Here is a 25,270-nt window from a genome sequence, read left to right on the forward strand (position 1 = left end):
GAACTCCCAAATTCTCCTATGACTCAAGATTATGTTATGTATATTACTTGTGCTCTTTTTTTTTAAGCTCTCTCTAGCAGGACATAATACAGCCATAGGGGATGTCTTTGTATGTATTCATTATAAAGATCATAAGGAAGTTAAGTGCAAGCTTGCCGTTTTGACAGGATTATATGAGAGCTTGAAAAATAGGGTTGGTGACCTTGAAAGATTAAAAAAGACAGATTCATCAAGCACTCAGCCCAACACATGAGCCCATGCTCTGGCATCAGATAACACAGAGACCCTCTACAGCAGAAATCCTTGGTTCCATGAGAAAAAGTTAACAGATAACTCAATTATCAAGGGAGTGGGGAATATTTTGTGCAAAAAGGACAGATGGAATAGGACAAGGGTATGCTGCGAGGAGCTAAAGTTGAGCAGCTATCATCTTTTAAGGGCACAAAAGGTGATATTATTGTACACGTGGCACCAAAGATACTAAGAGTAGGAGATGAGGATTTAATTAACATGTACGAGCAAAGAAGGAAAAAAATTTGCAAGTTAGGACTGAAATTGAAAGTGTCCGCAATCCTGCCCAGACACAATAGGAGGGAGTAAATGAAGAGAACATTATCAATTAATTTGTCACTGACAGACTGTGCATGTCTAACGTGGTAGAATTTTTCTCAGTACGTTCTGTGCTTGTTAACGGGAGAGACTGTTTCTACATGGAGGGGATATACTTAAATAGAAAGGATAGAGGAATATTTTCTGATGCTATTGAGCCAGTGTTAGGTGGATCTGAAAATTCCTAGCCTAGATTAACAGTATTCACAGGAAATGTTAAGTGATTCTTGTACTGGTTCCATTAGAACATGTGGAGTCCAGGAAAACAAGGTGCCAGGGATTTCAAGACGTGTTGAAACAAGCAAAAATATAGGCTCTGTTAGAGTTACTAAGAGTGAAAACAGTTGCATGTATGCTTGTATGTATACTAATGCTAGGAGCACAATAAATAAATTTGATGAATTTGAGGTACTGATCAAATCATCAAATGCAGACATTGTGGGAATATCAGAGACATGTTACTCTGATATAAGGGATTCAGAATTAAAATATCAAGAGTACAATATGTACAGAACTGGTGAGGGTTATGCTCTTAGTTAAAAAAGTACATAAAATCTAAGGCAGTGCCTCCAGTGAACTTTGGTGGCCACTGCAATGTTAAATCACTTTTGTGTAATATAAGCACTGGGAAAACAAAAATAAGGGTAGGAATGTGTTATGATTGTGATGAGTACAATAAACAACTGCACAGACATATAGAGTGGGCCAGTAAATCAGAAAATCTTATAATGGGAGATTTAACATTCCAGACAATGATAAGAACTTGTGGGTTGGTCAATTAAACAGTAGTAGAACTTCTGTACATTTACTGGATCACTGTGTTCTACACCAGCATGTTAGAGAGGTAACAAAAGAAACAAATAAGAGACAAGAGAAACCAAAGACATCATTACATATGTAAACACATAGAGGGAAAGGAATAAACTACACTGGCCCATGAGATATAAATGGAATAACTGTTGATGATCCTCCTCAGGTTGTAGACAAACTGAATGGTTATTTTGTATCTACATTCACACACGAGGAATTTTTTAAGAATGGGGAAGCCAGAAGTGCATCAAATTCTGGCAGGGAGCTGAATGATTTTGTGACAACTGAGAGGAAAGTGGAGGAAAAATTGTTGAAGTTAAATATAAAAAATGCACTTGGGATGGATATGATCTATCCAGTTATATTAGGGGAGGCAGCAAAAGAGATAAGCAACCCTTTAGTCATGAATATGGGAGCATCCCTGGATTCAGAGGAGGTCCCTATGGATTGGTGAAGTGAAAATGTATGCCAATTCATAAAGGGGTGGAGGGGGAATCAAAGGGAGACTTGAGTAATTACAAACCTGCTACCTAAACTTCTGTTCCAGGGAAAATAAAAGCCACTGGTTAAAGAAGTAAGGCATGATCACCTTTACAGGAACGCAGTCACAGCATGGATTTATTAAGGGGTTATCCTGTGATCAATCTGAATGAATATTATGACACAGCAACAAAGGAACTAGATGAAAAAAAAAAATTTGATATCCTATACTTAGAATTAAGGAAAGCTTTCAATTGTTGTGCCCACTTTCACTTTCTATATTTATTAATGATATGATGAAAGCATATAAGGATTAATGTCTAATCCTGATATGCAAATTTTGTGAAGGTTGGAAGGAGAGTTAATCACAGTACACAACAAGATCTAGAACAAATTAGGCAGATGGGCTGAGACATGGCAATTGAAGTTTAATATTGACAAATGCAAAGTAATTAACATGGGGAGCAATAAACACAGATTAACATATCAGCCTTGTGGTACACTCACGGCTGTGAAGAATGAAAATACAGTAGAGGGTCAAAATCTGAATGGCAAAAATTCAAAACATCAATAATCCAAACAAGCCAGCATTTATTTATTTTTTATGCTAGTGCCTTAAATAATTACAGTGAGCGGCAGTTATTGTGATCATGTTTGCGAATTTAATTTTGATTCTATTAAAAGGCAAATCTAATAAGTAAAAATCAGAGAACATTATCCATAGGCTATAAAAATGAAGATATAAAGCACAAATTTACACCTTTTTTTTTCCCTTACCAATTAACAAAATTAAATTATCCTTCAAAATCAGAAGAATATTATCCACGGATTAGGAAAACAAAAATAAATTTATGCCCAGGGGATGGGCATAAATTTATTTTTGTGCCAAGGGTCCTGAGCTGAATATCATCATTCTTCTCTTTCTTGGTGATTCTCTTCTACTTCTGACTCTTGTTCTCTCTCTCTCTCTCTCTCTCTCTCTCTCTCTCTCTCTCTCTCTCTCTCAGGGTAATTCAGAAATTTTTTTTTGGCTGTTGCAGCATAAGCCTCGGGCTTCCTTGCACCATATAGCTAATAATAATAATAATACTTACATAGCTTAATTAATGCTATTAATAATACTAACTAAACATAAAACTTTGTAATCTGTTATTCAACACACTTTGTAATAGTGGAAGTTGATAGCCTAAATAAGTTTAAGGCTCAGCTGGACAGGTATTTTGAACGAACAGAGGGGTGAAGTGGAAGTGGTTTTTTTTTTTTTTTTGGCTGATGCTGCATAAGCTTGCTTTCTTGCATCAAATGCCTCTACTAATGCTAATGCTAATCTGATACTTCTGCTCATGGACATTGTTTCTTGGGTTGTAAATTTAAAACAGTAAAAAAAGATAAGGATCAATGAATAACAAAGAACATGGCAAAGAATGTGCAAGTGATATACAAAGTAAAAAAGATTCTTAACAAAGTTTTTACAGAATTTTATTTTACTATACTGTAGTTTTCTTTGTCTTTTAAATTTTTAACAATTTAATTGAAGATTGAGATTTTAGGCAGACTTTCAAAGGGAGAAAGCATATTCTCCATCAGTAAAATTTTACAAAACAACAAACGAAAAATGTTAAAGTTCACATCGAAACTCGATTCAGATGGTGCAAAAAAAAAAAAAGAAAGAAAAATTATTAGAACAGTTAATGACTAACTTCTCTCGAAGATGGCTTTTGTTTGTATTTCACACAGATATGGAGTTTGGAAGAACCCATATCTGGATCTCTGTTGTGTGAAAAGATGCTGGATTTTAATAAAAAAAATTAGGTGGTCCCTCAGACGTTAAAGCCAGTGTTTTTATTTCTAAACTTGCGAAACATTTTTTTTAGACTCTAGAACAGTACTTTTGATAAGTTTGAAAATCTAAACAAATCGGAAGTCCAAACTGTCCCCAATCCCAATTACAATGCTCTACTGTACCTGGGGGGGGGGGGGAATGAGAAGGTAATTGTGCAACCAGATGTGAAATTCTCTGAGCAGTGTAGACAAGCTGCCAGGACAACTGAGCAGGTTTTTCAATGATATAAAGGAATTTTGACAGAGATAAGATGATTATCCCAAACAACAGGTAATGGTTAGGCCATATCTTGAGTACTCCATACAGGTCTTGAAGTTCCATTTTAGCAATAACATGGATCTGTTGGAATAATAAAGTGAAGAGCAACAAGGTTGATGAGGAAAGTAAAAGGATGCTTTTCATCCAGCATAACACAGGGGTAAACGGTTGGCAGAAATTTGCTCTGGAGACTAAATATGGATTTTGCCACCTGAAACTTCCAATACCACCTTCTATTGCCTGGTGAGTTCTCCTCACTGATTCATACCATGGTATACCTCCACTATGCAGTGTTTCAGTCTGTGTACATGGCATATACCACCATGTACACAGTGGTCATATACATGACTTCACCAAAATTTGCCCAACTTCACTCATAAGTGGAAAATCTGAATATCAGTTCCATCAGCATTTCTGACTTCCAGGTAGCCAGCCCTTACTGTCATACCTGGAAGAACATCTGTGTCAAGCTTCAAGGACTTTTTTGAAAGGCTATTTCTAAAATCAACATTTACTTTAAGCTTCATGGTGTAAAGCTTATATTTACTGTAAATTTTACATCATGATGAACTCACTTAATTATGTTAGTCCTATTAAAAACATTTTATTCTGTCATTATATGAAATTTTCACACTCAAAAAACAAGTAGAAGAGGTTATGATTAAATTAAAGCTAAACTACGTGCAAAAAACACAGCATGCTGAATATCGCAACGAATCACTTACACAATTCTCACTGGTACCTCGTGCATTCTGATTACAAGAAAGACCTGGTAAAGAAGAGGTTCATTTTATCTAATGACATATAATCAAACTAAAAATTTATCTTAAAATTTAGTGAAAAATATGAAATAGACAACTAGTACCTATTTACTCATATATAAATCTTAAATGGCACTTTATATAAGCTCCTTATATCATAAACTATTATGATATAAATACATTTCAGGTGCTGGTATTATGTAACATTACAAACAGTTACATAATACTAGTGCTTCAAGACAACCGAGCTAGCCGGGTGGGTAAAGTGCCTGCCTGGCAACCCAAAGGTTGCAGGTTCGAATCCAGCCTCGGGCTTGGATCAGAGTACTGCAAAAACCTTGGGAGGTGCATTATGGCCACAGAAGCCAATGTGCAAACAACTAACTAAACAACAACAACAACAACCAGTGCTTCAAAAAAAGAAAGCTCTCCTCCCTTCAGTAACTCACATTTCAAAAATGTTCTGGATCTCACTGATATCTCTTAAGAAAGCAGCAACTGGTTTATTCAAAAAAACGCAAAGGTATGTGAATAGGGTGATGAAAAGATAACCATCCCCTCCCCTTAACTGAGGTGAAAGCATCATAGAACAGCCAGTAGAAATGGCAAATGAGTTTGAATTTATTATTATAGCATGATGTATTACCATCCAGCTCTGCAGTCTTACTTTGCCTCAGTAACTTTTCTCAGCTTAAAAATTATATCAGTAAAGTTTAGGAAAAGAAGCATTGAGGCAAGGTAAGATGGGGTGATGACTGGAAAGTGATAGCTTTGTGGGGGAGTGGGATATACAATCTAACAGATTAACTAGAGCCGCAGGCAGAAGTGGTATTTGCTATTTGGTTTTTTTTTTGTTTTTTTTTTAGGAGCATTAGCAACTAAGGCCATATTGCTCCGGGGATATGCGGTGGTCATTCCCTGACCTTTCCGCATCCTCCGTATTTGGTGGTCACGGGCTCGAACCCCGGTCTAATCAAGAAGCGTGTGCTACGCACTGCTGCTCCTGCCCACCTGGCTACGGAGGCGCGGCAGAAGTGGAAGTGATTCTTGCACTGCTTCTACTGAAACAGGCATCAGTCAGGAAAGTACAATATTGGGGATTTTAAACCCTGCTGTGAATCATCACAGAACATAAATATGTGGGCTGTGTTAGGATAACTAAGAGTAAGAACAGGTCATGTACTTGCATGTATGCTAAGGCTAGAAGCATAATTTTATGAATTTGCTCATCAAATGCAGGCATTGTAGGGATATTGGAGATGAGGAGTCACTCAGAAATAAGGGATGCAGAAATAGATTATGAGGAATATAATGTGTGTGCAAAGGAAAGACATGACAGGAAGGGGGTATACTTTAGTTAAGAAGCATATAAAATCTAACACAGTGCATCCATTCAAAATGGGTGGCCAGGGCAATACTGAGTTTGATATACTTAAGCACTAGGAAAATGAAAATAAGAGTAGGAGTACGTTTAGACCTAATGACTGTGATAAGAACAATGAACAACTGTAGAGAGAAATAGAGCAAGACAGTAAATCAGAAGGTCTTATAATTGGGGATTTTTAACTTTCCAGATATTGACTGGAACTAGTGGGTTGTCATTTGAACATTAGCAAGACTTTTGTCAATTTATTGGATGACTGTTTTCTACAGTAGCATTAGAGACACAAGAGGAAGTGTGTACCCTTTATCATAATGCTGATAATCAGATCATAATACTATTGATCTGATTATCCACAGCATTTCATCATTCATTAAGAATCTGCAAGTAAAAGACTCACTGGGTGGTAGTGGTCACAGTGCACTGATGTAGGATTTACTTAAAGACATAACTACTCTCAAGAGTAAAGGGAAGGGCTTTTGAGTTCTTGAGATTTTGAGTTCTTGAGATTTTGAGTTCTAAACAGTAGGCCCTCTGATAATATTACCAATAGCAAATTCTAAATGAGAAGCATTCGGGGAAATAATCTTAAAAGCTATGTTTCAAAATTAGACCTAAATGGATGTCACATGAACTAATGAGACTAGTGGCAGAGAAGAAAAATACATGGGTTGCATATAAAGTATCAGGTGATACAAAACGCCTATGGTAGATATAAACTAGTCTATATTCAAGTCTCAGATGAGGTCAGACAAGTTAAGGCAGATTACAAGAAGTCTCTGGCAAAGAATGCAATGAAAAGCAACAAAGACTTCTTTACTTATATTAATGGTAGATGGAAGGGGTTGAATCACATTGTTCCATGTTGATGTTTTACCTGTCGATGATCTTACTCAGGTTTCTGACACACTGAATAGGAATTTGCATCTACATTTTTTTTTAGGAGCATTAGCAACTAAGGCCATATTGCTCCGGTGCAGTGGTCATTCCCTGACCTTTCCGCATCCTCCGTATTTGGTGAAGACGGGCTCGAACCCCGGTCTAATCAAGAAGCGTGTGCTACGTACTGCTGCTCCTTCCCACCTGGCTATGGAGGCGCCTCATCTACATTTACCTATGCATAGTTCTTTAGGGAGAGGAATGACAGAAGTTTGCCAAATCTAACAGGGAGCTAAATGATTTTGTGATAACTGAGAGGAAATTGGAAGAGAAATTGTTGAAGCTTAACATAAAAAAGGGTGCCTGGAGTGGATGGAATCTACCCAATTATATTAAAGGAAGCAGCTAAAAGGATGTAAGGTGTGCCCTTAACCATATTTATCTGACCACCTTTTGATTCAGGGGAGCCCCCAATGAGATGTGCGAATGTATCAATTCACAAAAAGATATCAAAAGGTGATGTGAATATTACTGACCTGTTAGCTTAACTTTTGTACAAGGGAAAATAACAAAGTCACTAGTTAGAGAAGTAATGCAGGATTAGACACTAATGCAATTATACTGCAACACAGAATTGATTTGTTAAGGGGCAGTCTTGTCTGACCAATCTGATTGATACTATGATGAAGTAACAAAGGAACTGGATGCAAAAAATAATTTTGATATCATATACTTGGATTCCAGCTTTTGATACTGCTGTACAAACAGGGCAATGTGACATTAAGGGCAAGTTACTGTTCTGTATAAAAGGATAGTTAAGTAGGAAGAAAACAGAGTGGTTATTAATGGCACTGCTGTTCATGGACTAATGTTAATAGTGAAGTTTCCAAGTATTCAGCATTGTGCCTATTGTTATTTTCTACATTTATTAATGATATTGATAATGATATGTCAGGCTTAATGTGTAAATCTGCAGATGATAGGAAGGTTTCAGGGTAGTTAATAACAGTAATCTGGTAAGCTACTGAAACAAGATCTAGAAATGTTAGGCAGTTGGTCTAAATGTTGCTAATTGAGGCAAATGCAAGGTACATAAGGGTAGCATTTTCTCAGAATAATGTACCAACTGTACGGTACTATATTCAGAGTAATGGAAAACAAAAAAGGCTTTGAGGTAATTGTGCAGTCAGGTATGAAGTTCTCTGAGTAGTGCAGACAGGCTGCCAGAACACCTCATGGGATTTTGTCAATAATACATAGAAACTTTGCTGGCAGGGATAAGGAGGTGATTATCCCTTTGTATAAGACAATGGTCAAGCCACACCTTGAGTAGTGCATACAGGTCTACAGGCTTCATTTTAGGAAGGATGAAGATCTGCTGGAATGGGTGCAGAGAAGGACAATGAGATTAGTGAAAATAACAAAAAGGGTGGTCTTACCAAGAAAGGCTTCAGTTTTACAAATTGCACTATGTGGAGACTAGTTACCTGTGAAGTGATGGGCTTGTGGCGTTTAAGGTTTTGACTGAATTGAGCAAGTTGAGTGCTGGTAGCATTCTCCCTGTTGTTCAGACTACACATGTGAGGGGGCATAAATTCAAAATGAATAATTCTATTCTACTGCTAATCCAAATATAATAGTTACACCACTTGTACACTGTTCAGATGTCAGATACATAACAGGGAAAAAAAAACAAGCTCTGAAAAGAAATCGGCATGTAGAAAATATATTATAAATAATGTGCTTTGAGTTTAGATTCATGCCATCCATTACATGATACAAAAAACAAAAATGATAGTAGCAGAAAACACTGAAGTATAACAAAAAACTGTTTACAACATTAAAATAAGTCAATTTGTTGTTGTGTGATGATATGTAGAATTCATTTTTGTTGTGATTGCTGTTTGAATATGCAATTTGTAACTACTTATTTCTTTGCTATTCAATATAAAATTTGATATGAATGTTTTTTTTTTTTTTTTTATGTGAACCCCAAACACGAGAGGTATTAGAACCTATAGTACATAGTACCATGCTTGGGTTGGAGGTTGACAAGACGAAAGAAGATATCTGTTGACATTGGACTTGAACTTCTGTAGATTGCAATTTTCAGGAAATACGTATGAAGGAAGGTTGTTCCAGAAAACGGCAGTTGAATGAATAAATGAGGAAGATGAAAAGTTGGTTCTGTGGGTTTGAAGTTGGACAGTAAATGGATGTTGGCTGGTGGCGGCATGAGTTCGGACTGTTTTCAAAGAGAGAGTGGAAATTATAGAAGCCAATTCAGAAGAACAGTGCCCATGGAAGTATCTGTAGAAGAGGCATGCAGCAGAAACAGTACGTCTATGAGAAAGCGAGTGGAGAGACTCTGTTAGAGATGAATCATTAATTAACCTAACTACCCTCTTCTGAATGGAATCAAGAAGCCTGAGAGAGGTTTTGGGGACACCAACCCAGATGTGGGAACAATATTCCATGGCAGGGCGGATTTGCGATTTATACAGAGTGAGCAGCTGTTTGGAAGAAAAGTAACGCCAAGAGCAAAAGAGAAAACCAAGTTTTTTTAGATGCAGAGGAAGCAATATTTGTAATGTGCTTGTGCCAAGAGAGATTAGAAGTCAGGGTAATCCCCAAAAGAGATATATCATTTTGCCTAGAAATCGGAGTGTCACTAAAGATAAGCATAGGAGCAGAAGAATCCTTTTTGCGAGATATAAGACAAGACTGAGTTTTAGAAGGGTTGAAATCAACTAAGTTGTCATTGCCCCACTAGAGAATTACCTGAAGATCAGCATTTAAGGAATTGGTAGCAGATTTCCGAAAAGTTGAAGCTGATTGAGCAGGACAAGGTTTCTCAAAATGGAAAGTTGAATGCAATGTGCTATCATCGGCAAAACTATGGATAGGATTTCCAGTCAATGGAAGAAAGTCATTAATATACAAGAGGAAAAGAGTGGGGGAAACAACTGAACCTTGGGGGACACCGGCATTAGTGGAGAAGTTAAAAGACAGAGAGCCATCTACCATCACCCTCAGTGAGCGATCAGAGAGAAAACTGGATAACCAATTACTAAAAACAGTTGGCAAACCATAAGATGGAAGCTTGTTTAGAAGACCTTTAGGCCAAACACAATCAAAAGCCTTTGAGATGTCAAGAGCAACTACTTGTGTTTCAAAGAACCTTTCCATTGAATTAGTCCCTAAAAGTGTAACATAAGTCAGAATATCACCAGTGGATCGACACTGACGGAATCCATACTGGCAATTGTTGATCAAATGGAAGGTTTCTAGGTAGTTTAAGAGTTGGCGGTTAATTGATTTCTCCATTACTTTAGAAAGAGTAGAAGTAATTACAATGGCACGATAATTGGATGGGATGGATTTGTCACCCTTTTTAGGAACTGACTGGATATGAGCAAATTTCCAAGCAGAAGGAAAAACACCTTTGGAATAAGAATATGAAAAAAGGCGGCAAAGAACAGGAGTAAGTTCAGGAGCACAGGTTTTGAGAACAAGTGGAGAAATACTATCCGGACCTGGAGCTTTTTTAGCATCAAGATTCATCAAAATCCTTCTGATATCCTTTTGATGGAAGACCACAGGAGGCATTGAATGGAACGTGTTGGGAATGGTGGGAGGTATTTTACCAAGATCATTAATACATGAGCTGGAAGAAAAATGGGATGCTAGCAGGTCAGCTTTATCCTTGGCTGAAGTGGCAACAGAACCATCTGGTTTGGACAGAGGTGGGAGCAGAGATGGGCAAAGGTTGCGGCCAATAGCTTTGGCAAGAGACCAAAATGCTCGGCTACCATTAGGGCAAGAAGCAAGTTTTCTACTCTTAGCCTGTTCAAACTGTAGTTTGGACTGATTAATAACTGCTTTACAATTGTTGCGAGCTTTGGTGTAGGCAGAAAATGAAACTGAAGAATTATAAACAAGCCAATTACGATATGCAACATTATTCTCTTGAACAGCCTTAGCACATTTATTGGAAAACCAAGGTTTAGATAAAGGACGAGATTTTAAAGTGGAGTGTGGGATAAAGAATTCCATTCCTGCAAGAATAATTTCACTGAAACAATCTGAGCAAACGTTGACATCAGAAGTTTTGAAACAGTAATCCGACCAAGGAAAAGAAGAAAAGAAGTCTCGCAGGTCATCCCATTTTGCATTCTTGTAATGCCAAACAGCACGAGGTTGGGAATAGCCATGAGATAAAGGTTCCATTGGAGAAGAGACAATCACCAAGTTGTGATCTGAAGTGCCTAAAGGACCTCTCACTTCGACAGTGTACTTAGAAGGGTTGTTTGTGAGAAAAAGATCAAGCGTATTGGCTGTATGATTAGGATTGTCCGGTATTCTTGTAGGTAAATGAACAATCTGTGCTAGGTCATTAGTAATTGCAAAAGCCTCAGCATCTCGACCTGCTGGGTCGGTGTGACTAGAAAACTGAAGCCAGCTGGAGTTGTGAACGTTAAAATCACCAAAGAAAATTACCTCACTGTTAGGAAAGTTGGACTGGAGAAAGTCAAGTTGCAAAGAGAGGAAGTCAAAGAGCTCCAAGTGATTAGTGGAGTTGGGAGAACAGTAGAGACAACAGATAAATTTTACACAATTAGTTAGAGAGATTTTAAGCCAGAGAAGATCAAAGAGAGGAGATTCCAAATTGCCAAGTCTCTGACAGGGAATATCAGAACGGACATATGCACAAGTACCACCTTTGAGGTGAAAGGAATCATACATCAAATAATTTGGACATCTGAGATGAGCAGTAGTTGAATCAACCGATAACTGAGATTCTGTCAGAAAAAGTACATGGGGTTTGGCAGACTGCAAGTCGAAATGGACATCGTTGAGATTAGAATTGGGACCACGTATATTTATGAAATGAATTAGGAAGTGCTTGGGAGGTTTAGATCTTTCTGCAGACAAGCTTGCTCTATTAGTTTTACAATTCATGGTGTAGTCAATAGTAAGAAAAAGTGGGTGGGACATGCTGTATGAAGTAATGAAATTTTTGGATATGGCGTACACTTGGCAAGAATATACCCAGATCCTTGACATAACGTGGCCTCGGCAATGCTCCCCGCATACACACTACTCGGACTCCCTCCAGTCACTATCTGGCAGAGTAGAGGTAGCAAGATTATACACTAGCTGATCCGGAAGCCTCCTAGAGAGTTATCAATAGGTTCGGTCCGGTGTACTAACTAGCGGCCGGCCTGCGAACACCGTTTTAGAGCTGTACACTCGAAATGTAAGGAATATTGGATCTCACCACAACGTTCATCATAACCTCAAAAGTCATCAATCATACTGCATGATGGAAGAGATAGGGAAGGGTTAACCGGAACTTAGCTCTAGAGACTAAACATGGGTTCCACCACTTCAAGCCTCCAATAAGCAAAGTGGTGGTATTTCACCGGTTGATGAGAGTCATCTACCACCTAGTACTGCCTGGTAACATAGAGGGGCGGCGTTCCTCCATGTGGTGTGGGCGCCACACTTCGACCCCTGCTTACGTTGGTTCACACCTGGGTGGTCACCCACCATGTACTTGTGCATGGAGGTTATACCCAGGATTACTAACAGTCCCACCATCGTGAAGGTGCAAGCAGAGGATTTGGCTGTCACAGACCGTCCGGACTTCGCTGAAATTGGGTCCACTTGACTTGAGTGTCACCCAAATATCAGTTCCATCAGCGTTTTAGACTCCCAGGTAGCAAGTACAGCTTGTCTGGCATATCTGAGAGAATGTCTGTGACAACCATCAAGGACCAATATGAATGATTCTATTCTACTGCTAATCCAAATATAATTGTTACACCACTTGTACACTGTTGAGATGTCAGATACATAACAGGGGAAAAAAAAAAAAAAAAAGAAGACCTCTGGAAAGAAATCAGCATGTAGAAAATATATTATAAATAATGTGCTTTGAGTTTAGATTCATGCCATCCATTACATGATACAAAAAACAAAAAAGATAGTAGCAGAAAAAACTGAAGTATAACAAAAAACTGTTTACAACATTAAAATAAGTCGATTTGTTGTTGTGTGATGATATGTAGAATTCATTTTTGTTGTGACTGCTGTTTGAATATGCAATTTGTAACTACTTATTTCTTTGCTATTCAATATAAAATTTGATATGAATGTGCATGAACTTCAATTACATTTTCTCAATTTAAAAAGTATAAGCATAAATACATAGCATAACTAAAATAGTACCACTGTTTTTATGAAACTCTGTATTGCTTTCAGCTTCTTTGATAAGTTCTAGCACAGGCAGAAAATAAGCATGATTAATCTTTGTTGAAAAGTATCGTCTTCCTCTAAATTCTCCATCACCATGTCCAATTGGATTATCCTGAAACCAAAAAAACATATGTATTTTATTTTTATTTAAAATCTAATTCTGCATCTGATTGAAGTCACACCACAAATATTTAGCTTAATGTCAGATAAGAAAATATTCGGCCTATAAAATATATTCTTCAAAATAATAATGTAGATGTGTAAGAGAAACATTAGTTAAACTACCTGAAACTAAGTTCAAGTAGACTTTATTGTATTAATTAAAATGTTACATATTATAAACATTACACATAATTTTAGCATTGTGAGATGGATTCAGCAGAATCCAGAAACACTGCCTTTTTGATTAAGTAGGATTATGGTGGGAAGAAAGTAAGAGATTATGGCTTACTCATAATCTGTTACTTTCTAATTAATGCAGTAAAATCTGCTTAATTTTACACATTTTAGTGTTTCTCTCATATCATTATTACTTTTTGTAGAAAATTTAATTATGGAACATACAAAAGAAATAGTCTGGCTAAGTTACTGAGCAAATACTATACAGGCAAAGTTTTACACAGACTATAAATGCAGTAAAAAATGACATTTTTGACATCCTGATGAGAAACCTACTAAAAATATCAGCTTTTGAATGAGAAACTATACCAATTATAAGTATAAATTAAATTATTACTTTTGAATTGCTATCTAATATAAAATAAAATATCTAATATAAAATAAAAATATATTAAAAAGCTTTGTGCTTACATAAAATATACCCATAAAGAATATATAATAGTATTAATAAAATAAGTAAGAGTGGGGGTGGAGCATAATTGTAGCGAAAAGGAAGATAACATTAATTATGGATCAGGGATAACTGTATAAGCAGATGTACCCTACAGCCATAATGTATATATATTTTTATGGTATGAAGAAAGTGTGTGAAAAAGGTCATCCACCGAAATTATGAGAAAGATGGCAATGTTCTTGCTTCTGTTTCCGACATGTCAGAAACAGAAGCAAGAACATTGCAGTCTTTCTCATAATTTCGGTGAATGACCTCTGACAAAGACACTGAAACTGTGAAAAACACTGCAATGTAGTCTTATTTTGGTTGCTTTTTCATATCTCATTTTAATTTTTTTCCAACTATCTGTCTCTTTTTCATATCTTACTTGGTCACTTCATCCTACCATATATCACTACATTTATTAACCATTTTGTCAAATTCATTATATATATATATATGTTAGCATTAGTAAAGGCACATGATGCAAGAAAGCAAGCTTATATAGCATTAGCCAAAATAAAATGTTAGGGAAGAGCTATTAATATATGGCATTAATGCTATTGCTACAATTAACAATTATACATTACATGCACATGATTTAATGATTTAACTTAATTGCTTTGTATTGGATCCTATATAATTAACTATGGATCCAATTTCTAAGAGAGAATGCAAATATATCATGTTGCATTTCAGTATTTCAAGAAAGCTGAGAAGCAGCACAGATTTTGAGAACAAGTGGACAAATGTCATCAGGAACTGGAGCTTTATTGACATCAAGGGTGTTCAAAATTCTAATATCCTTCTGTAGGAGAAAAAAAAAACAATAATACAAAATGCTCTTGTTTATACTTTGACATGTCCACCAGGTCAGAGCATTTTACAATACATCATGAATACAAATTTTAATTGTATTTAGCAGTCACAAGCATGTACTACTGTACTCTGGCTCCTGACCACTCAGCTACATCAACTACAGGAAGCACAGAGTGGAGTGGAGTGGAGTGTATTGTGTATGGTAGGGTGCTTACTAAGATTAACCACACAAGAGTTAGAAGAAAAGCAGAATGCTAGTAAGTTGGCTTTATCTTTAGCTGAAGGTGCAGATCAGGTTTTAAAAGAGGTGGGAGTATAGATAAATAAAAGTTGCGGATAATAGCTTGGCAAGAAACCAAAATACTCACCAAACATTTGGACAAGAAGCAAGTTTTCTACTCTTAAACTGTTCAAAATCTAATTTGGATTGATTAATAACTGCTTTACAATTGTTGTGACATTTGTAACAATTGCTGTATAATTGTTACAATTGTTCAGTGTATGCAGAAAATAAACCTGGAGATTTCCAGAATGCTGCATACCTGGAGATTTCATGAATTGCAGCATTCACGTCTTGAACAGCCTTAACATATTTATTGGAAAAAGAAAGGTTTAGATAAAGGCCAAGATTTTAAGGTGTAGTGTAGAATAAAGCAATTCGTCCCTACAAGGGCAATTTCAGTGACATGACCTCGGCAAACCTAAAACAGTAATCCAAACAAGGAAAAGAAGAACAGAAATCTTACAGATCATGCCATTTTCATTCATACATGACAGATGGCAAGAAATAAAATGAGAGAGGTTCCTATATAGAAGAGATCTAAAGAGCCCAGAGGACCAGTAACTTTGATTGAAGGCTTCTAGATTCCATTCAAAAGAGGGCAGTTAGGCAAATTAATGACCCATCTTGAACAGTCTTTCCACTCTCTAATGTTGTTTCTGCTGCATGCTTTTCTATAGATATTTCCATGGGAACTGTTTTCTTCTGAATTGACTTCTATAATTTCCATTGTCTCTTCCAAAGCAGTTTGAACACATGCCACAACTAGTCAACATCCTTTTACTGTCCAACTTCAAACTCACAGAACTGACTTTTCTTCTCCCTCATTTGTTCATTCAACTTCAGTTTTCTGGAACAACCTTCTTTCAAATGTATTTCCTGAAAATCACAATCTACAAAAATTCAAGTCTAATGTCAACAAAATATCTTCTAGCATCTTCTCAAACTTCAGCTCATGCACAGTACTAAGTACTATAGGTTCAAATACATCTCGTTTTTGGGGTTTTCATAAAAAAAAAAAAGTAGTTGTGACACAAAGGTGAAATTTTTTTGTTGATAACTTGAAATCTCTATAGCAACCACAGAAATTTTGGTTTCAATCTGTCAATTAATTTTTTTCCTTTGCAGCACTGAAGAATGAAGTGAAGTGTCACAATAGATAAAGTGGAATGAATACAGGTCAGTGATTCAGTTCCTCTTTCTGTAAGGTTCAATTAACAATCCCTGTAAGGGAAAAACAATCCATGATTAAATCGTTGCTGTTTATGCAGATGACTGTCCAGTTTATAGTATTGTTGCACATTGGTTTAAACAATTCAAATGTGGAAGAATCTTATTGTATGATAAAGAAATCATAGGACACTAAGCAACTACTATAATAGAAGACAGTGTATTGCAAAAATTTAGGCATTAATCCTGGATGATCACTGTATTAGCATCACAGAACTAGCTGCAGAGCTCCACAAGGATCTCTGGAGAACATCACCCATCAACAGTTGCATATGAATAAAGTGTCTGCCAGACGACTGGTTCCCATACTTCGGAATCCCCTTACCAGAAGAAGGAAAGGGAACAATATGACATGAAATGTTAGAAGAAGAACTCTTTATTGTATACAAAACGCACATGCCGTACACAATACCCTTCACGGATACAAGCCAGGGGTTTGTAGCCGTGAAGGGTATTGCGTGTTTCCTGCACATTGTTGTAAATGTGCAGGGAAAAAAAGGAACTTTTTTCACAGCTAGTCACCATGAATGAAACTTGGGTCCATTAATATGATTAGCATTAGTAGAGGCATACAATGCAAGAAAGCAAACTTATGCAGCACCAGCCAAAGGGGGGAAAAACAAAAATCTCCCATTTCACCCCTCCATTCATTCCAAATGACTGTCCAGATCAGCCTTTAATTTATTTAGGCTATCAACTTCCACAACAAAAGATGGAAATCTGTTCCACCAATCAACCACCCGTTGGCTCAAGGCAAATTTCCGCACATCTATTCTACAATTGTCTTTCCTCAATTTGAATCTATGCCCCCTCAGGTTCTTAATCTGAGCAAGAGGAAGAATCCCATCAGCATTCAGCTTGCTCAACCCATTCAAGGCCTTATACACCTCAATCATATCACCTCGCAAGTGCCTACTTCCCAGGCACTACAATTTGCAGAACTTAAGCCTTTGTTCCCCTCACCAATCTTGCCCTTCTTTGTAGCACCAGCTGCTGGTGCTACATTCTAGCAACTCTACATCCTTCTAGCAACTCTACATCCTTCCTAAAATGAGGCCTCCAGACCTGTACACAGTACTCTAGGTGGGGCCTCACCATTGGGATAATCACCTCCCCGTCCATGCTAGCAAAATTCCTATATACCATTGACAAGGCTCCATGAACTGCCCTGGCAGCCCATCTGCACTGCTCAGCAAACTTCATATTTGAATGCATGATTACACAAGCGGAATGCCAAAAGGATAAGGTCATAAACAGGTTGCTAAACTGATGTGAGTGGTCATAAAAGCTAAGTCTCCCTTTTCATTTTTGTCTATTCTAAGAAGTGGATTTTTCCGATTACCTGATCAATTAAGAATGTTTGCATAGTTCTTATTTAGTGATTGTATGGGAATACACGTAAATTAAAATCATTATGGCTTTTTGCTCGTTACAGCCACGATCTCATCATTTCAATGCTCGTTATAACCAAGTTCGACTGTATAATCTCTTATTTAGAAATCATTAATTACCTAATTAGTACAGAAATAAAAATTTTCAAAAATATACTAGTTAAAAATATTCAATTTTCGGTGTTTTTCTAATTGTGTCCACCTCCTCTGCCCAGAATATACTGTCCAATGGAAATAAAAGTTATAGAACCGCTGTGATAAAATATTAATATTATACATACAAGACACAGACTTCCAGTTGAGAAAATGGAATCTGCATTTTACTTAAAATAAGGAGGAATTCTTTATATATAGAATAAGAAATAAAACATATTTAATGAAATCTTACAAATTCTACTCCAGCAGTCCAATCTTTACATATATATGGAATTCGACCTATCCACCTAACTGTACCGAATTCTGCACCAACATTTTGTACCCATAACACTCTATCTCCTAAAGATAATGTAGGGGCTTCTGGTTCTGTGATCTCACCATCTTGTAAAGGTGCAAACCCTTAAAAAAAAGTTCAGGCTATATATAAATTAAAGTTCAAAACACTGGAAAATTGCTTTAGTTATTAGAGATTTAATATTATAAATAGCATATAAAAGCTGTTTATAATAGTCTTACTGTATATTACATTACCTTCAAAATTCTATTCCATATTACATTACCTAAAAGCTTAACTGTACCATACTGTATGAAGCACCCTGGTGGTGATGGGCAAGAATATTTTTATTTAAATTTGTCCCCTTAAAACAATATGGCAATCACTTGTATTACAAACTGTACTTATCTAGAATGCTTGTGTCTAAAGTCTGCAGTCTGATTCAAACCAAACTACTTTAGTAGTACAGGTGATTACAAAACCCTTTTACACTTTTTTAAAAATTAATAACTCAGAAACTAATACATATCAAAATATGGCTTTTTGCACTAATTACAATGTAAACATGGTGTTTCAAATATCACCACACCAAACGTATGTGAACGTCAGCTGTAGCAATCTTGTATGCCAAGGATGTGGAAAATGGTGACTGATAAGTTGCCCTTCCATGGATGTTTTTTCTCATTGGAGCTGTTTGATATTGTCATTATGGGGTTTGGCACCACCCATAAAAATTATCCAATAACAAGTTACGATAGTATAAAATTTAAATCACTTATTGAATTTATTTATTAAATTTGAAGCGATGATTAAGTCAAAGGCAGACATTATAGGGATAGCAGAGACATGGTGTCACTTAGACATAGGAGATGCAGAATTTGAAAATGTGGAGTACAATGTACAGAAAGGACAAACAGGATGTGGGGGTGGGGGGGGGGATTATGCTCTTAGTTAAGAAGCATATTAAATCTAAAGCAATGCATCCAGTCAACATAGGTGACCAGTGGAACGTTTGAGTCAGTTTGATGTGGTAAAAGCACTGGGAAAATGAAAATAGTTGTTATAAGCCTAAAGACTATGATGAGTATAACAAAAAACCATACAGAGAAATAAAGTGAACCAGTAAATCACAATGAATTATGATGGAAAATTTTGACTGGAACCTGTGGGTTGGTCACTCATGCTAGCAAGAATTTTCTGGATGACTGTTTCTTACAACAGCACATTAGAGATACAACAAGAGGAAGCAATATTCTTAATCTGATTATCAGCAGAAATTCTTTATGCACCAAGAATCAGCAGAAATTCTTCATGCACCAAGAATCAGCAGGCAAAACACAAACTGAGTTGCAGTGATCACAGTATACTGATTTGGGATTTACTTAAAGACATAACTACTGTGAATTTAGTTAAAGCTACTGTCAAAGGAAAGGAAAGAGTTTTAGCATTCATAAGGGTGACAACAGTAGTTTCAGAGTTTTAAATTCTATGTAGTGGGACCAACAGATGATGTCACCAAATGCAAATTCTACACAGAAAGCAGTAAAAGAAGTAATCATAGAAAACAAAAATGCATGGGATGCATATAAATTAACAGGTGATACAGAAGCCTATGGTAGATATAAATTAGATATAAATCAGTAATCAAGTCACAGAGGAGGTTAGGCAAGCAAAGTGGCAGACTATGAGAAGTCTCTGGCAAAGAATACAAAGAAAAGCAGTAAGACTTCTTTACTTATATCAACAGTAGAAGGAAGCATTTGAATCACATCATTCCGTTTAACTGTCAATGATACTGATCAGGTTGCTAACAAACTAAATAGGTATTTTTGCATCTATATTCATCATTTATCAAACTCTAATAGCAAGCTAAATGATTTTGAAACCTCAGAGAAAAGTAGAAGAGAAATTAGCAATCGCATTAGCAGAGGCATATGATGCAAGAAATTTTTGAGACTAAACATAAAAAAAGGTGCTTGGAATGGATTGCATCTATCCAATTATATTAAGGAAGGCAGCAAATAAGTATGCAAATTTTCAGCCAAAATTATGAGAACATCTTTGAATTCAGAGGAGGTCCATATGGACTGAAGGTGTACAAGTAGCATTAGTAGAGACATATGATGCAAGAAAGCAAGCTTATGCAGCATCAGCAAAAAAAAAAAAAAAAACACTTCCACTTCACCCCTCCATTCGTTCAAAATACATGTCCAGCTGAGCCTTAAATTTATTTAGGCTATCAACTTCCACAAGAAGGGATGGAAGTCTGTTCCACCAACCAACTACACGCTGGCTAAAGGCAAATTTCCGCACATCTATCCTACATCTGTCTTTCCTCAATCTGAATTTATGCCCTCTCAGGTGATTATTCTGAGCAAGAGGAAGACTCCCATCAGCATTGAGCATGCTATTCTACAACTGTCTTTCCTCAATTTGAATCTATGCCCCCCTCAGGTTCTTAATCTGAGCAAGAGGAAGAATCCCATCAGCATTCAGTTTGCTCAACCCATTCGAGGCCTTATACACCTCAATCAGATCACCTTGAAGGTGCCTACTCTCTTGACGCCGCAATTTGCAAAACTTAAGATTTTTTTGGTAAGGGCACCCCTTTGTTCCCCTCACCAATCTTGTTGCCTTCTTTATACTTGTTCTAGCAATTCTATCATTCCTAAAATGAGGCCTGCAGACCTGTACACAGTACTCCAGGTAGCCTGATCATTGCCTTGTATAATGGGATAATCGTTTCCCTGTTCCTGCTAGCAAAATTCCTATATATCATTGACAAGACTCCATGACCTGCCCTGGTAGCCCGTCTGCACTGTTTATCAAACTTCATATTTGACTGACTGCACAATTACCCCCAGATATTTTTCAGTTTCCACTATCCTGAGTGTAGTACCACAGAGTTGGTAAGTTTCTCTATGGTTATCACTACCCATATGCGATACTTTGCATTTGTCAATGTTAAACTTCAGTTGCCATTTCTCAGCCCATTTGCCCAACTTGTCTAGATTAAGGGTAAGTTGCTACAGTGGATAAAAGGATGGTTAAGTAGGAGAAGACAGAGGGTGGTAATCAATGGGTGCTGCTCTTCGTGGGCTAATGTTATTAGTGGAGTCCCACAGGGTTCGGTGTTAGGTCCACTGTTGTTTTGTATATGTATCAATGATATTGATGAATTGTTCAGATTACGAACCTAAGGGGGCATAAATTCAAATTAAGAAAGGACAGATGTAGAATAGATGTGCGGAAATTTGCCTTTAGCCAGCGGGCGGTTAATTGCTGGAACAAACTTCCATCTGTCGTTGTGGAAGTTGATAGGTTGAATAAATTTAAGGAGGAACTGGACAGGCATTTGGAGGGAATGGTGTGATTTTTTTTTTTTTTTTTTGGCTGATGCTGCATAAGCTCATACACTTGCTTTCTTGCATCACATGCCACTACTACTACTATTACTAGATCCAGTTGGAGTAGCATACTGTCTTTAGTGTTGTTAACAACCCTGCTAACATTTGTATCATATGTAAACTTGGACATTAATCCTGATATACCTTCATCAATATCATTGATGAATACATAAAACAACAATGGGCCTAGCATCGAACCCTGGGGAACTCCACTAATAACATTAGTCCACGAAACGAAGAGCAGTGTCCATTGATTACCACTCTCTGTCATCTCTCACTCAACCATCCCTTTATCCATTGTAGCAACTTACCTTTAATGTCATACCTCTCCAATTTGTACAGCAGTCTTCCATGTGCAACAGTATCAAAAGCTTTCCTGAAATCCAAGTATATGATATCAAAATTATTTTTGACATTCAGTACTTTTGTGACCACATCACAATATCCAATCAGATTGGTCAGACAAGACCTCCCTTTAACAAACCCATGCTGTGTCTTAACTATTACTGCAGTCTTGTCTAGATGATCTCCAATGCTTATTTAACCAGTGATGCCATTATTTTCCCCGGGACACAAGTTAAACTAAACAGGTCTATAGTTACTTCTGCCACCACCTTTTGAACCCCCTTTTTGTATTGGTTATAATTTTTTTTTTTTTTTTTTTATGAAAACCCCAAACACAAGAGGTATGTTCTATAGTACTTAATACCATGCTTAGGTTGGAGGTTGAGAAGATGAAAGAGGATATCTGTTGACATTAGACTTGAACTTCTGTAGATTGTAATTTTCAGGAAATATGTGTGAAGGAAGGTTGTTCCAGAAAACAGCAGTTGAATGAATAAAAGAGAAAGATGAAAAGTTGGTTCTGTGAGTATGAAGTTGGACAGTAAATGGATGTTGGCTGGTGGCAGCATGTGTTCGGACTGTTTAGCTATATGCTGCAAGGGAGCCTGAGGCTTATGCTGCACCAGCCAAAAAAAATTCTCGAGTTACCGAGAGAGAGAGAGAGAGAGAGAGAGAGAGAGAATTATAGAAGCCAATTCAGAAGAACAGTGCCCACAGAAGTATCTGTAGAAAAGGCATGCAGCAGAAGCAGTACGTCTATGAGACAGAGAGTGGAGAGACTCTGTTAGAGAGGACTCATTAATTAACCTAACTGCCTTCTTCTGAATGGAATCTAGAAGCCTGAGAGAGGTTTTAGGGGAACCGCCCCAGATTTGAGAACAATATTCCATGGTAGGGCGGTTTTGCAATTTGTACAGAGTGAACAGCTGTTTGGAAGAAAAGTAACACTGTGTGAGAGAAAAACCCATTTATTTTCATGCAGAGCAAGCAATATTTGTGATGTGCTTATTATTATTATTAGCTATATGGTGCAAGGGAGCCTGAGGCTTATGCTGCACCTGCCAAAAAAAAATTCTTGAGTTACCGAGAGAGAGAGAGAGAGAGAGAGAGAGAGAGAGAGAGAGAGAGAGAGAGAGAGAGAGACAAAAGTAGAAGGAAATCACCAAGAAAGAGAAGAATGATGATACCAACTCAGGACCCTGGGTGTGCCAAGCTCATACTCACCAAGAAAGATTAGAAGTCAGGGTAATCCCTAATAGAAATGTGTGATCTTATATCAAAATCGGAGACTCATTGGATAAGCATAAGAGCAGAAGAATCATTTTTGCAAGATAAGACAGGACTGAATTTTAGGTGGATTAATAACTAAGTTATCTTTGCCCCACTAGAGAATGGAGATCAGCATTTAAGGTCAGCAAGCAAAAATTTTAATAATTAAGGAATTGGTAGTGGATACTTCAAAAGTTGAAGCTGTTTGTGTAGGGCAAGGTTTCTCTAACTGGAATGTGGAATGCTATCATCAGAAAAACTATGGATAGTATTTCCAATCAATAACAGAAAGTCATTAATACATAAGAGGAAAAGAATGGGAGAAAGAACTGAACCTTGGGGAACACTGGCATTACGGAAGAAGTTAGAAAATGGAGAGCCATCTACCATCATTCACAATGAGCAATCAAAGGGAAAACTGGATACCCAATTACGAAACACACTTGGTAAACCATAAGATGGAAGCTTATTTAGAAGACATTTATGGCAAACACAAAAAAAAAGCTTTTGAAATATCAAGAGCAAAATGTAATTGAGTTCTGGCTGTTATGGACCTCCTGCCATATGGCAAAGAAAATATGATGATATCAAACACTTAATACTCAGAAACAGTGACAGAAAACAGATCAATCCTTGGGTGAGCACTGCATGTTCTCAACATGTTTATTTCTAAAGCAAATAATTAGGAGAATTAATCTAAGTCATTTTAGGAAAAAATGTCATATATATAAACCACAAATGAATCATTTAACATAGAGATACCATTATTTTCCAATAGATAAAATTAAATCAAAACCATAGCTTACAATGAACTTCTACTCAAATCACATATTCTGTACTGCTGTTCTCTCTACTAAATAAGAGTAGAGCCACAGTCCTCTTAATATTCAAAAATTAACCTACTTAGTTTTTAATTTTTATCAACTTTTATTAACTTTGTTTTTAAAATAGCATTAGCATTAGCATTAGTAGAGGCATTTGATGCAAGAAAGCAAGCTTATGCAGCATCAGCCAAAAAAAAAAAAAAAAAAAAAAAAAAAAAAAAAAGTAACATAAATAAATAAAAATAAACCACTTCCACTTCACCCCTCTGTTCGTTCGAAATACCTGTCCAGCTGAGCCTTAAACTTATTTAGGCTATCAACTTCCACGACAAGGGATGGAAGTCTGTTCCACCCACCAACCACCCGCTGGCTAAAGGCAAATTTCCGCACATCTATCCTACATCTGTCTTTCCTCAATTTGAATTTATGCCCTCTCAGGTGATTTTTCTGAGCTAGAGGAAGGATCCCATCAGCATTGAGCATGCTCAAACCATTCAAGGCTTTGTACACCTCTATCAGATCACCCCGCTGGTGCCTAGTTTCCAGACACTGTAATTTGCAAAACTTAAGCCTTTCTTCGTAAGAGAACCCCTTTGTCCCATTCACCAATCTAGTTGCCCTTCTCTGTACTCGTTCCAGCAGCTCTACATCCTTCCTGAAATGAGGCCTCCAGGCCTGTATACAGTACTCTAGGTGTGGCCTGACCATTGCCTTATACAAGGGAATAATCACCTCCTTATCCCTGCTGGAAAAATTCCTATATATCATTGACAATACACCATGAGCTACTCTTGCAGCTCGTCTGCACTGCTCAGAGAACTTCATATCTGCCTGCACCACCACCCCCAGGTGCCTTTCATTCTCTACCACTGTCAGTGTAGTACCACAGAGTTGATACGTTGCTCTGGGGTTGCTGTTTCCCATATGTAGTACTTTACATTTGTCAATGTTAAACTTCATTTGCCACCTCGAAGCCCATCTGCTCAACCTTTCCAAATCCTGTTGCAGCAGCATAGTGTCAGTAGTGTCCTTGACAACCCTGCCAACCTTCGTATCGTCTGCAAACTTGGACATTAAGCCTGATATACCATCATCAATATCATTTATAAATACAGAAAACAATAAAGGCCCCAATACTGAACCCTGAGGGACTCCACTAAT

The 25,270-nt window shown here is 37.1% G+C and overlaps 1 protein-coding gene across 5 annotated transcripts in view; it reads right to left on the reverse strand.

The window, feature by feature from the left end:
* The window catches only part of LOC150082427 (uncharacterized), a 253,470-nt gene that overhangs the window by 209,391 nt on the left and 18,809 nt on the right, over nucleotides 1–25,270 (reverse strand). For all 5 annotated transcript variants that reach the window (XM_090377496.1, XM_090377495.1, XM_090377494.1 and 2 more), the window contains exons 3-5: nucleotides 18,223–18,389; nucleotides 13,256–13,394; nucleotides 4,726–4,769 (exon numbers count right to left, since the gene is read on the reverse strand). In XM_090377496.1, coding sequence (XP_090233622.1) covers nucleotides 4,726–4,769; nucleotides 13,256–13,394; nucleotides 18,223–18,389 — 350 coding nt within the window. The remainder of the gene's footprint in view (nucleotides 1–4,725; nucleotides 4,770–13,255; nucleotides 13,395–18,222; nucleotides 18,390–25,270) is intronic.

Source organism: Mastigoproctus giganteus, chromosome 7 (genome assembly GCF_048544385.1).
Source record: "Mastigoproctus giganteus isolate SK-2022 chromosome 7, ASM4854438v1, whole genome shotgun sequence".
Lineage (NCBI taxonomy): Eukaryota > Metazoa > Arthropoda > Arachnida > Uropygi > Thelyphonidae > Mastigoproctus > Mastigoproctus giganteus.